Here is a 15,556-nt window from a genome sequence, read left to right as displayed (position 1 = left end):
GACAGAAAACCGATTTTTTTTTAATAGTAAAAAATATTATAGCTTTTATTGTGTGTTTTTTTTAATCAACGATGAGCAAAAATGTATTTTTTTTTACCAAACTCAGACTTTTAAACTGTAGGCAATTATATCGTCTATAAGGTACACATTTATTTAAAAATATTTTTTTACAATTACTGCTGGCGTGATCACACATAACTGCACACAATTCTCCCGCCAGCTTTGGGCATTTATAACTGTGTCAGGCAAAAATGCTGATGCTTACGGATCCAGCACATTCTATAATGAGCCTTATTTGCATAAAAAGGATGCAGGTTTGTCAAGAAAAATACAAGTTCATTCAAATATGCATGATGCAAATTGCTTTCGCACTGAAGGAGCGTTTGACGGACAGGGTTGTGTAAAGTCCATTTCCAAAGTGTTAAAGGAACCAGATCAGTTTGAAATCGAGCAGGAAAACAGCAAATTGGATTTCCAAAAGCCTCGTTGGTTAAAAGACGCTTATGTCCGAACGCAATGTGGCACAAGTTGCAATTTTCTCACTCTGGAGGACACAAATTTAAGATTGCTGGGTGTTTTTTGGAGCATAAAAATCAGAGAAGCAGAAGACTCGAGCAAAAGAATCCTTCTGCGCTCCATTTAATCTCTTTTGATGTCATTTTGTGAGTTTTATTTCCAGGGGATGCGAGATTGGAGAATTCTGACGGTCCCGGGGAGCTGAACACAATCGTATAATCTGCTGAATATGTCCGTGTCATCTACGCGTTTTCAGGAAGCTTCAGTCTGGTTTAGTGGGAACCGGTCAAATGAGGACAAAACCTCATCCGAGCACAAGATGTCATGAGACCGTGAAATACTGGTGGCAACTCCACTCCATCAAACGGCAAAAACAAAAGTCAGACATTCAAGAGGCGGCCAAAGGAAATAAAACACATCCCATGAACGAGTCAATGAAGAAAACATGCATGTCTGCAGTTCTGACGGTAGAAACCGCATAATGGAGCTTTTAATGGGATCCTCGATCAAAACACAAATATTGAGATTTTTACGCATGCAGTGAGAGAGAACGCAGCAGTTTGATCCGTGTGTGCTGTTAAAACCAAGGTGTTCAGCTAGCTGGCTTTCAATGCGGCAAGAGTTAAGGTATTAGCTGAGCAGGAACACATGCAGCGTGTCTCAGCTGGATGTTATCGTGGAGAGCTGCTGTGTGGCCGATGTGTGGGGTTGATTTAAGGGTGCTGAGTGAGATGCTGTCCTCATTTGACACAGTCATCTTAAAGTTAGCAACCACAGCAACCTCAGGATTCAAGAACTACTGAATGGAACTGTAACCTGTCCAGCTTGTAACATAAACATATATAACAGAGATACGATGTGAAATACATAAGTGCGAATTCTATATAAATATGTAGCGCATATATGTTACACGTGTGATGTATTGCAATATGTAAAAAATAATTTAAATTACACAGTACTTAGAGACATGCTTCTTTATAAATTTTGAGATTCGGTGTGACAAAATAATGTACATTTATTTAAATGTGATTAATTAAAGAAAAATGTGATTAGTTATTTTAAAAAAGGCGCACACACACACACACAGACACACACACACACACATATATACACATTTAAAACAAAACATTGCACCTAAAAAAAAAAAAAAAAAATAAATAAATATATATATATATATATATATATATATATATATATATATATATATATATATATATATATATATATATATATACACACACATATATATATATATACACACACACACACACATATACATATATATATACACACACACACACACACACACACACACACATATATATATATATATATATATATATATTATTAACACCTGAATATAAAACTAATATAAAAGTTAAATGCTCAAAAATATCAATAAACCTGCTTGTCATCAGGAATGATTGACAGATGTCACTCACCATGACGATGCCCCCTGACTGTTCTGCAGTGCACATGCTCATAATGGGAGCCATGCCGATGGTGGTGCCCTGGAAGTAAACCCCACTGAAGGCAGAAAACAGGAAGTCATGTGACACACATTCATCTGCAGCAGGCTGTGTAAAATTTCAACAGAAAGTGTTTTCAATGGAAAAAAATATATATACGTGAATAAAACCTCATGCATTTTTCAACGTTTCGAAATAATAAATATTAAAGCGATTCTTCCTGGAAGAAGTGCATTGATTCTGGTGGTAAACCGCATGCTGCCGGCCCTCAGCAGTCAAACCTGATGAGCTGAGCGTTATCGTGGGGTCTCTGCGGGAGCAGCTTGACTTTCCTCCAGTCCAGGAACTCGTGGAGCGATGTGAACGGATCCTGTGTGATGGAGCATTTGTCTCCGTCACTCCACACCTCCAGCCCCACCAGAGCCACGCGGATGTTCAGAGATCTGTAAAACTGAAAGACGCCAGCGCTTGCCATCAGCAGATGTTTCAGGAGCTAAAACCTGACAAAAGCTCACTTCAGCGATTCGTTTCACAAACATGTGCAGTTTTCTCGCCAAATTATTGTTTCACATCCTATATGTATATATCCAAAATGAATGTTTGTATGTTTATCATGTCTAAATAAATACACAATAAATGCATGTATATAAATGCATGTATATCTTTTGAAAATATTTAATAAAAAATCTATATAAAAATATTTCTTCATATATATTCAGTATTTATAAATGTTCTATTTAAGAATTTTAACTCTATATACTAAATATTTAAAAATACATTCCTATTTTCATATTATTAGATTATAAAACTATATTTACATTTATATACTCAAACTTGCAACTATATTTTCATTTTAATTTCTAAATATTTAGCCATATTCACGATTTGCATTTATATATTCAATATACATTTCTATATTCAGAATTATAACTAAATACAATTTGCACATATACATTTAGTTTTATAACTGTATATTCTGATTTACTTTATAAGTTACAACTATTTTATTAACTATATGTAGTTTTTCCTTTATATGTTCACAATTTACATTAAAATATTTTCTAATTATTACATATGACACACATATATAATTTTTATAACGGCATTGTTGCACAAATATTATATTTCATATTTTTTTAAATGCTAAAATGCAGATAAGAATGACGAGTTTCAAGTATGTTTTGTGCAAGTATTAATCGTTCTTCTGTCATTAAGCTTTTCAAGTTTACCTTGTCCACGTAGTTCGCTATTTCAGCGAGCCTCTGTTTCACTTTCTCCACGTCTTTCCCCTGTTTCTGATACTGAAATGAAAAGAGGGACAAAAAAAAAAAAAAAAAGTCTTTAAACTGCAGCCAAATGTGCCGTTCATTGGCCGGCTGTGGTAAATGTCACATGAGGTAATTCATTTTCCACGGGCAGCGGCACACAGATGTTGAGCCAAACACGACCAGCGGCGTTCGAAATCCAGACTGTCAGCTTTACAGAATAAAAGCACGGATTGGAAACGTGTCGCCCGTGATTGCTGTGATTGTCCGAAGCCTTAAACAACAGCAGGACGGAAGCCTGATTGCAGTCAAGACAAGAAGAAATCTCTTTCTTGAACAGGTTTTGTTCCACAGGATGGTTTATTCGAAGGGGAGAAAGAACTATATCGTAAACAAAGTGTTTCCTAATGCACATTACAAACAGTCTCCATTTCCTGTCCAAACAGCTTTGACCTTTGACTTCTTGATTTCCTAAACTCAGGGTCCGGGGGTCATGACCTTACACTGACGCAGCTATAGAAGTCTCATGCCAAGGATTTATTTTGGTAAAACTCAGCTGGTCACCATTAAAATAAATACATTAAAAAAGTTAACTGAAATAAGACAGGCATGTTAAAAAAAAAATTATATTAACTGGAATTTAGAAATGCAACCAGCTAAAATAAGTTAAATTAAAATAAAATAAAAAGTATTTAGAACCGTTCATAAAAACAAAAACGAATAACGACAAAGCCCATAAAATTGAATTAAATTGCAAAATCTAAATATAATTATAAAAATTGTATTACATTTTTTTAAAAGGTAAATAGACCTTTACTTTCTAGGTTTAATAGTTTGAACTTAAACTTAAAGTTAAATATTGTCATTTCTTTAACTGATGAAATCTTAATACAGCAACCTACTGAAGCTTAACAAGTTTTTTTACAGATAAACAGAATTATATGGTTAGGTATCATTCGCAATGAGCATCGCTGATGTCTTTGACCCAAGTCATTTTTTGGGTCACGATCTGAGTTAGATGATTGAAGGTCGGAGATGCGCGTGAGGTCAAGAGCGTCTCTTCGTTACCTCGCGGTTGTCTGCGACGATGATCAACTCCACATGCTTGGTGCTGCTCTGAGCGTCTCTTTTATGCTGCGGGGAGAAAGAAAGACAGAAAGAACGTGATTAAGAGAGAACTTCACCCTCTTCTTCTGAAGGACACGGTTAATAGACCCTGCACTCAAGAAGCTTTTATAAAACCTCCCAAGGCCCATATTGCTATGAGCCTACACGGCCTTTGAGGAACAGAGGTGACGTCTTCAGCTCTCTTTCAAACGTGCCCTCTATTAACAGAGCAGCGTGTGATTGAACATCCTCTGCTGGATTCAGCAATGCCCTCAAACTGCGTCTGATCCGCCGCCATGTACTTTCCAGGACACCGTTCGCTTTAACAGCCTTCCCGATTGCCTGGCAATCTCATTTGCCCGCGTAAAAGACCCACTCGACTTTTATAGATATTATAAACGTCTCTTTTCAGATGCAGAGTCTTTCAAGTAATTCTCACCTGCCTGCTCATTCTGCACTGTTACTGTTTTCCACGTTTTAGGATAATATTGAATTCAGCGGTGACTAAAATAGCACAAACGGACGAGTGGGAATTAGTGAACGCAAATGCTGTATAAAAGAAATATCTTTTCCAGGCTTGACGATTAGTTTTCCGCTCCAATCTGATTCATCAAAAAAAAAAAAAAAAAAATTAAATAAAACAAATAAATAAGCAAATAAATAAATAGTTAATAGTAAAAATAATTTAAAAAATATATAAAAAAATAAAAAAATTAAGTATGTGTAGTGTAATGTCTAGTAAACTTTAATAGTATTTAAGAGCTAAGGGAATTTTTTTAAAGTAATTCTCAGCTTTTTATGTTCATATAACTCTTTAATTGGTCATTCTTTGGTTTTCAACAATGGCTTTCTCATTATAAATGTACGAGACACCCGCTTGCTTTACAACTTGCCCCTGTTAACTTTGCCTATATATTATAAATAGTAGCGGTTATACAAGTAAGTCTTCATAGCACAGATATGACCGCTAATTTTCAGTTCACAAAGAGCTTTAAGATTCATGAAAACTAGCGAATAAAGCTGTGGAGTTAACGTCTGCTCTAATGGCTCTCTAGTACGAGTTCAGAAAAAAATATTCATGCAAATATCAGATTATGTCCAGATATAACCACACGACAGATCAGATCTCATATGTGTACAGGCTGTGCAAACACATGCAACGGGATCCAATTTCCAATGCGGTCCAAACTCGAAGCTGTTTGACGGTATGAACGTGACAGAGTCCGGCCAGGACAGAGTATGATGAAGGTGACATTCGGCTCTGCATGGAAGCTGTCTCTCGTTGTTTCCAGCGACTGGTCTCCTGTTAGTGGAAATAAAAGGCCGGATTCATCTGTGTCAGGCTTCGCGTTGGGAACAATTAGGGTTGTACCGCCTAGAAGACCGCTTCACCTGTTTCTCTTTGAACAGAGAAGCTGATAAGCATCTAATTGAATAAAAACAGTTGACTTACACAGCGAGACCGATATCTGCTGAACTGATGAAACGTAGGAGCCTAAATTGAGTCAGAAACAACACCGGGAACAGAAATGGTGGGTAAAAGCTTTACAGGAAAGAGTAAAATGTGTTTCTGAATCTCCAAAATGACTCTCTTAGCTTGCATTGATTTCAGTGTCCACGTTTTCAATGTCAATATTAAATCCTCGGGGTGTCCTTAATCTGGCCAAACGAAGAGAGATCTGTGGTCTCGTCTCATCAACATCCTACATGTCTGTCACTGCTCAGATAACTATTTTCTTTCTGTATTGTATTTCAAATAAAATGTATGCAACAAATATAAAAATAAAATAAAATAAAATTTCAAGTGAATAAAAATTTAAACAAAATAAAACAAATAATAAAATATATAATATATATATAAATAAATAAATAAATTTTATTTTATTTTTTCATTCTAAAAATCAAAATGTTTATAAAAGTCCCACCACAAACCCCAGAGTCAGTTTTAATGGTTGGAAACCAACTTTAGAAACAAGCCAGTTTTTTCTGTGACCTATAAAAATAAATAAATAAATTTAATAATAATAATAATAATAATAATAATAATATATATATATATATATATATATATATATATATATATATATATATATATATATATATATATATATATATTAATGTGAAAGAAATCATATATAAAATAATATAAAAAATAAGAAACAATATCCTGTTTGCTGCAATGCCTTAACTGTAGTTTAATGTATTTTTAAAACATCTTGATAATAATAATAATAATAATGAGAAAATAAGTATATTTTCTTTGTACCAAAGGTGATGTAAATTCACTTCCAGTTGCAACGCGAGGTGGCTTTTATTTTTTATTATTATTATTGGCTCAAATAAACAAAAAGCCCTTCCCTGACGTATTTTTATGATAGTATGATCTGGCTCTGGTCTCTCTTTCAATTACCCTGGATAAAAGCCCGCCCCTGCATTCGGGTTTATTCAGTAATGCGTCCCATTAGAGAAGGTGAACGCAATGCTGTGTCTGTGTTGTGCTCACCCTGTGTCTGCTGAAGACGTCTCCTGTGGTGTTCGTCACCTCTGTAGGGTATGAAATGTTATGACCGTGTCCGCAGGTTCCCCGGGTGACTTTAAGATGTTCTCCTCTGTAAAGACGGTGTGTGTTTCCCTCTTCCATCGGCTCCAGTACATACACTTCACGTTCAAGTGAAATCAGTCCCCTGCGGAACGAAACGATGAACAGCATCTGTTTGTATTACAGTTACGCGTGGACACATGTTACACATAACAAGGAATACGTATGTATTCATCTACTGTGAATAAGAGCTTGACATGTAACTTCAAAACAATCAGTCTTCTCTCATGTTCTCGTAATTTTGCTGGACAGTAGAAAACACAAATTCTACCAATAAACATGTTATTTTGTCCCCAAGTAAATCATTGTGTTTCAAATAAACTGAAATATAGAAATGCATGCAATATATTAAAAAATAAATATATTGCTTTTTATTTGGGGTTTGTTTTCTTGAACTATGTACAGTTATGCACTTAAAATATAAATAATGTAGTATATTTATTAAAAAAATAATATAGTCTCACAGTCTATTTAGTTGCTTATTAGAAAGTAAATACAATATTTTCTTGATTAAATTTTGTGAACTAAATTTGACTATAGTTTTTCAAATTTGTTCTCTTATATCCTAAAAATGTTGCTAGACAGTGAAAAATGCCAATTTTATCAATGAAAACAACATTTAGCGACGTCTTATGAACAGTAGTCTATTGTCTGAACTATGCACATATTGTACTAAAATAATAATAATAATAAAAAAAAAGTCACTTTGTCAAAAAGTCACACAATCCATTTCTAAATGAGCATCTCTTGGAAATGTTGCTAATTAGAAAGCAAATGCAATATTTAGCGTTTTTTCCTGTAAAAAGCATGCAAAACAACATTACCTCCTGCAATGAATTAAATTTGTAGCACTGATGTGGAACCGCATCTGTGCTCTATTATAATTATGCTCGCAGTTTTCACGACCGAATAATAATTTAGAGACCGTGTGAAATATTTGCTCTTATTTGAACAGCACTTCTCCCAAAACGGCGAGATGCGCTGATAATTTATGATTATTGGGAACTGCAGACAGAATAGGAGCAAGACAGAAGAAGCTTTTACAACATTAACGCAAAACGGCGAGAGAAACTCTTCTATGAGAGGAAGTGGTTTCTCGTTTTCCCACAAAATAAGACAGCGTGATGTTTTGGAAAGCGGCTTAGTTCAACATCCAAGCCACTGTTGGTCAGCAGACGATCCATTTCGTAGGATATTCGGCCAAATAAATCTTCCCCCGAGCTCTAATATTACCGCTCTGTGGTTCTTGGACCGCCGTCCGCAAACCTTTCTCACACTTTTGAGTGGTACGCTGAATTTAAGCGGCGGTCTCCTCGGCTGGGAAACGGCCAGCGCTTTGGGCTTTTCCAGAAGTTTCAAAACTGCATTCTCCACCGCATGAGATCCTCGTGGAAACCCTGGACGCTGCCAAACTAAAGCAGCAGCCATTTGTTTTGGCCGCTTCTGTCGGAGGAGACCTGCTCGCGTCTGTCTGCCAGCGGCGGAGAAAGACAGGTTACTGCGGCACAGAAACGGAGTCAAGGTGAAATAAAGAGCTGAACAATGAGCGGCGGGACTCTGGGGAAGGAGACACGCATCGTGCTTTATCGCTGCCGTAAATTCAGCTCGCGCTCGCGGGTCCAGGTGTGAAAATCAACTTTATGCATCTCTTGTGGCGCATGATCAGTTAATATAGAGTTATTATGGTGACGCTCTGACAAGCTGTTGTAGGACAGTCGCTTTCCTCTTTTACAGCTGAACCGCATTCGTTTAATAATTGATGAGCTCTGAGTAGAGCTACTTTATAGCTGAAATAAGCTTGTTTCATAATTTGATGGACTTTGCACTGTTATTGAACTGAACTGAATCAACATTGAGTTGAATAATGTCACTATTATCTTCTATTGCTTTATATTTGAATTGCCTTAACTTAGCTGAGTTGACCCATACAGTACATCTTTTATTTTATTATAAGATAATATAGATAAATATAAGAAAAAATGGAAAAACTTCTATTTTAAAGAAGTTTCTTATGCTCATCAAGGCTGAATTATATATATATATATATATATATATATATATATATATATATAATATAGTACTGTCAAATGATTAATCACATCCAAAATCTTTACATTATATATTAATTATTGTGTACATTATGCATATAGAAATACACACATACAGCATATATTTTGACAATATCAACATGTATATATTTATATTAATTGAATTGATAACATATCTAAATATATTTAATATATATAACGTAATTAATATTGTAACAAATTTATTTAATTATATATTTTTATTTTACATTTTTAATTTATTATAATTCTGTTATTCCATCCGCATCTGCATGTAGGCTACAGTAAAATTGGAAATGTATTAAATTTGTATTTATATTGCATGAAGAAAGGAATGCGACTCGTCTTAACTACTTTTTACATTCTTTCTCTCTGCATCTGAATGTCCCTTCTCGGGTAATGAATCAAACCTAAGTGTGCTTCTTCATAATTAAAACATGAAGCGTATCGTGTCTCTGGAGGATGCCGAACTTCACACGCCGTAATTAAAATGCCCTTTCCTCAGGCGTTTCCAGATGCAGTTCGGTCCCCGAGCGCAGTGCACCATGGGAAGGTGGCGGGGTGAGGTGAAGATGTGACCGCTAACTCACCTGAGTCCTGTGCAGGTGCTGAGGCTGACCTCTGACCCCGGGTGACCCTCCACCTCGCCATGATAGTAGCAGTGAATCTGGGACACAGAAGACAGAGGTTCAGATGCTCACAGTACATCAGTACATCAGTGTATTTTAAAGTGAGCTAAATGACCAAAAATATGTTTCTGTATTTACATTGTATTTAAGTATACTTACTATACTACTATATGAAGTGTACTACTGCTACTTTTTGGTAAGCTGAAAGTGGTTTGTACACTAAAAGACCTACTTGTACAAATATATAAATAATCAAGCAGATGACAGAAGGATTAAGTAGATTGTGTGCCGCACATATCATATTGGTCGTATTTAAGATCATATTTATCATTTTAAGGCCTTAGAAATTGATCAAAAGTAGCTTCATGGAGGTATAACTTTTGTGACAACATGCCCCACTATAGAGGTCAAAGGCCTATGTTTTCAGCTGCCTTCAGCAAGTGCTCATTTTCTCAAAAGAAAGCCATTTGTGAATAAAACAAACCAAATACATAATTACAACATTACAGACTCGATTCGATTTGAGTCAGAAGACGCGGAGCATCTGACAAAAAAAAAGGCAAAAGTCTGATTACTTTCATTCTCGTGCGATGATGGAATAAAGCGCAATCAAACGAGGCACTGCGAATGATAATCAAAACGAAAAGCAGGGTAACTCTCTCGACTGTATGGGTCTGCTCCTCTGTGTTGATTTGATGTGTTTGGACGGAGTTTGTCTGAGGAAGTGAGCGGCACTTGTCCGCTTTGGACTGGGAACGACTTTCTCTGGAGCTTCACAACAATCCTGTCCAAGTCTACACAAACCACAGAAAGAAATCTCGACCTGCTTTCAGCACTGGCTCAGCAATTCCATTTTTCTTTTCATTTCCTTTTCCTGTTGGGTGTTTTCAGACTTTATCCATTAACCACAGTGTACAAACTTCACAAGAACAACATACAGCAATGATCCAGCTGTTAGTAGAATGTCTAAATAAAGTGTTACCGGGCAAAAAGCAAACATTTTATTACATTTTATTATAGTATGTCATTTCTAAAAATTCACAGCATTTTTATTTTATTTATTTTTCTCCACCACCTGTATGTTATTCAATACAATATTAATAAATATAAGTTTATTTAAAAGTCTTTATTTTTTACTTTATTTTAATAAAAATAATAAATAACAATTGTTACTTATTTTAATTAGTTATCAAGCAAGGATTTTATACTTTTTTTGTGTCGATATTGTTTTGATGTATATTTTTAGTAAACAGTATTTTAGTCAAATTTTAGGAAAAGCTTTAGGAAAAGCAAGGGCTGGTTAATTTATTCCATTTTAAGTTTACATTTTCATAATCTTTAGGATATTCACTGTAAATAAAAATGATTAGTTATTAGTTTTTTACTGCCAAAATGTACTTTTTACTTACTCAGTTTCTAATTTCTCATGCTTATGAAAGGCTTGTTAAATGTGAGTCCAGTTAGAGCAAGCAAGAAATTTCCATTTTTTTTCTGGTCAATATTGTTTTGATTCATATTTCCAATAAAGAGCTCATTAGGAAAGCTACAGGCTGTTTTGATGGTTGCCGATCAATATTAACTTGCCTTTAATATAGCATCTGCACTGTATCAGGCTTTCAGATGCGGCTCATCCAGTCAGATTTTACTGCTTTATAAAGCTCGTTTTATTTCATATTCATCCCAGCACGCCAGTGACATTGGGGTTATTTAAAGAGCACGTCCTGCTGTAAACTACAGTCCTTCATATATCTCTGAGTCTCAGTCAAAGGAGCATGAGGACATCCATCATAACACACAGAGCCCTGAGCTATGGTGTCCATCACAGCATTGTTTCCTGACAGCCGTCGGACAAAAAAAAAAAAAAACATTCCTCTTCCATTAACAATGAAACACACGACGCCAAACCCCTCCAGATGAACTAAAATCGTAACTCTATGAATACAGCATGTGGATTTGAACAAATGCAACAAACAAGCCTCTAGCAATGAGCGTATAAATGAATGCACGTAAATAATGGTCAATGAGGTTATTCTTAATCCGCATGCTTTACAATCAGACGCTGACTGATCATTATTAAGATCTTTCTGTACGTATTGGGTGAAAATATGCTGTCAAATGGGATTTAAAATGGCACAAGATTAAAAAAATAGCAGTATCTGCAATGCAAGAGCATTTTCTGAATACATGTAGCTTTACAGTGATGTAAAGGCTAGCAGATGGTGTGCGGTCAGCCTCAGGTCCAGTGTTAAATCACTTGGTCACTTCCTACTGTGAGACCTGATGAGTGAGATCATACTAAAACACACATTTGTGCAATTTATGCCATTTTCGTTCGATTCATTCTTGTCGTTACCTTTATGCTTTTAGACCAACCAACAAACAAACCTTCACCCACCTGCTTCTCATCGATCAATCACACCTGCTTTAATTTATACATTTTTAAATACCTAAATATTCTGAATATGATTTTAAACAAACAATCAAACGAACCTACATTTCAAAAAAGGTTCATTTACACAGTTTATTAATTAGTTTTTGTCTACCACCTATGTTATTCAGCATAATTTAAGATAAAAAATATTAATAATAATATTAACGATGATGATGATAATAATAATAATAATAATAATAATGACATAAAAAAATTTAATAATCACAATAATAATGTAAATGTAAAAAAACTATTTTTTAAGATTTATTTCAATTATTTTAAAATAAATTCACAATCTATTTGTTCCACAATGTTCACAAAATCTATGTTATTTAATATCATTTATCCATAAATCAGTAAATAAATAAATGTGTGTGTATATATATTTAATCCTCCATCCAACTCCATACATTTCTGAAACTGTTCATTTAAGCCATTTTAATCTTATTTTGTCCACCACCTCTATGCTATTCAATATCATTCTAAATGATAATAATAACAAATATAACAATAATCATCCTTGATTCCTTTCCACAGATTTCTAAGTGTTAATTTACGTCATTTAACATTGTTTTCTTTCATGAATTTTTCTCCACCACTTACGTTATGCAATATAATGCCAAATAAATATATAAATAATAACAATGACCGTTATCAGCTTATCGTTCTTAGTTTTATTTCCATAATAAACACTAAAAACAAAGCTATATTGACTAAGAACAGAATGAAATTAAATATTCGTCTCCACATTGTTTTCATATTTCCATTTGCCAGTCACCATAAGCCATTTGTGAAATAAAGCTGAATTTGGACTTCACAAACTCCAGAAGTTTCAGCGAGTCCGTGAGGTTTAACAAATAAGCGAGTCTCGCAATGTAAAACGAGTTTGACACTCCTGTTCTAATAGCCGTAATATACTGACTATTTAAGCCCTTCTTGGGCGTTGGGCAGCGTCCGACTGGAGCTACAGGAGTCCATGAGCCAGTCCAAATGTGCCTCGGAGGAGTTCAGCTTCAGGATGAAATAACAGCAGCGCACACACAACCATAAAACAGACTTAATCAAAGACGGAGGAGGTCTGGGAGAACAGACACACAGTCTTTCTGGAACACAACCGAGCAAGTCTGCTCCATCTGGGCCCTGGATCTCATCAGATCGGCACAATTCCTCCCGTTTACAGCAAAAAACATGACGTTCTGTTGCCTGGTGCACAAATGTTTGGATGCAGCAAATACAACAATTACTGTAGAATTTGATCAGTGCTGTGAAACTTTGTTTTAGGGCCGGGTGTGCATGATAGATCACGCAATGGCAAGAATGAGTCAAGAGCAGTATACGGCTGATATATGCAAGTATGTTATTTACACATAAACGTGATGAAACGTAACAAAGTGAAAATACAGAGCTGGATGCATCCCAGTCTCAGTCGCGATGTGGATGAAACCGTTATTAAGAAGAGTTTGATAAATACAAGGTGAAGTTTACAGTTGTTGTCGTTTATGGTCTAGGTCATGGGTTTGATTCTCAGGTAATGCATGAACCTTCAATGCAATGCATGTGATGATGTGCCGAAAACAAATACCCAAACAAGCAAACATGTGATATACATTTTGTCAGTTGATGCAATCTGCGTGTGTGTGTGTGTATACTATATAAAGCCATTGGCAGACTTTTTTAACAAATGTGCATTAGAAGTATACATTTTAAATAAACCAATAATTGCACAAATAAATAAATACAAATAATAATAATACATTTTGATAAAAAGTATACATTTTAAATGCACAAACAGTTGCATTACATTTTAGAATACCTGTCCATTTAAAAAAAAATAATTAATAAAATAATAATAATGTCAATAACGAAATAACGAATATCAAGTAATCAAGATCTCCCAAAGCTTGCACAAGCATGTGAGAAACATCAATGTCTGCACTCAGGTTGACAGAGCATCTGTCTTATTCTGTTCCCAAATCAGTTTCTGAAGCCCAAACTCAGCACTGCTCGCTCTGAGGACATCCAGGTCAAGGACCGCCGCTGTTTCTGGATGACCTGAACTCTCGTTTCTCATCCAAACAAAGCATGGATGCATATTGCTTCACACTGCTGAGATCAACTGCTGAATGAGCTGAAAAAGTAACAATGCTTTTTTGAAATCTCACCCTGCGGTGTTGTGAAATATCTAGTGCTTAACTGACCCTTCTTCAGCATGATGGGAATATTGCCTTGCTTTTGTCCTTCTTTCTTCATTTATTTCTTAAAATGTTTTGAGTGGCTTTAGACTGTTGCTATGCTGTTGCTGTTGTGTCTGATTTGGAGGATCTGAGTTTGATAACTGAAATGAAACACATGATTCAGGACAAGTTACCGGCAAACGCTCAACGCGAAAGGTTCAATATTTGTTTAAATTACAAACCCTAACTCTGAGCAACAGTAATGATATAATTGCCTTGCCTATTTTCTTTTGCTGGATTTCTGATAGCATGTGTTTTCTTTTCATAAAGGGTTCGGCTCAAATTGTCTGGCGAGGGAAACCGGCGGTCCGCTGGAGAGCAGAGTGAGGAAGAAGGGGTCAGTGAACCAGAGGTGCTCCTCGAAGGAGCCTTCAGGCCTCGAGTGTCTGTTACTCTGACCAGTAATCTGAGCTGCAAACTAAACACCTAAAAACAAGCAAAGTTGCATAATGGGTGGCTTTTTTCCCTCTACATTTGGCCCTACCACCTCTTCTCTTTTGACACAAGATTATCCGGCAGTCGCCCCGAGGGTGGAGATCAGTGATAAGGTTTGGTTAAGGTAAAACAGAAGGTCTAAAATGAGCTGATGCAAGACAGAAATCATTGCGTTTCAGTCAATCGTGAGTTTAAAATGTATGCTTTAAATCAATGAAGGCAATGCGTCTCAAACATGCACTCTATATATATATATATATATATATATATATATATATATATGTGTGTGTGTGTGTGTGTATGTGTGTATTATACATTTTTATTATACAGTGTTGGGTGTATTACTTGATAATCTGTTTAAAAAATTATTTTGTAGTGTTTTGTAGTTATAGTAAAAAACAATCAAAATAAAACAGTGACTATAACCTTACTAAAACTTGATAATACACTTAATAAAACCTTACACTTGCTTTTGCCTGTACGTCATGTTACTAGTAGCCAATGCCCTATATATCTATATGGAGCCGTTGAATGCTTGAATCTGATTGGCTGATGAACGTTCTAAGTTGTGCAACTATTTTCAGGGAAATGCACGAAGAACATAGTTCTTGACTGCATTGCATGACTATATCCGAATGGTCTGAGCTATTTCTGAAAACCTTAAAACCGAGAACAGCAAGTCCGCGACGACATTGACCAAACAAATGCACACTGGCAAGAATTGAACAGCATTTATCGTTGTCAGTTATTCATTACATATATAGGAGGCATGTTACGGTTTTGTAACAAATTCTATATTTTGTAC

At 35.4% G+C, this 15,556-nt stretch overlaps 1 protein-coding gene across 1 annotated transcript in view; it reads right to left on the bottom strand.

Moving 5' to 3' along the window:
- The window catches only part of LOC122355148 (disintegrin and metalloproteinase domain-containing protein 12), an 86,809-nt gene that overhangs the window by 27,679 nt on the left and 43,574 nt on the right, over positions 1-15,556 (bottom strand). The window contains 6 exon segments of the mRNA XM_043253181.1: positions 1,959-2,043; positions 2,267-2,436; positions 3,215-3,286; positions 4,319-4,384; positions 6,861-7,041; positions 9,613-9,689. Of these exon segments, the coding sequence (XP_043109116.1) occupies positions 1,959-2,043; positions 2,267-2,436; positions 3,215-3,286; positions 4,319-4,384; positions 6,861-7,041; positions 9,613-9,689 (651 nt within the window).

This window comes from Puntigrus tetrazona, chromosome 12 (genome assembly GCF_018831695.1).
Source record: "Puntigrus tetrazona isolate hp1 chromosome 12, ASM1883169v1, whole genome shotgun sequence".
In the NCBI taxonomy this organism is placed as follows: Eukaryota; Metazoa; Chordata; class Actinopteri; order Cypriniformes; family Cyprinidae; genus Puntigrus; species Puntigrus tetrazona.
The sequence above is the reverse complement of the archived record's forward strand: the minus strand, read 5'-3'. Positions and strand labels throughout refer to the sequence as shown.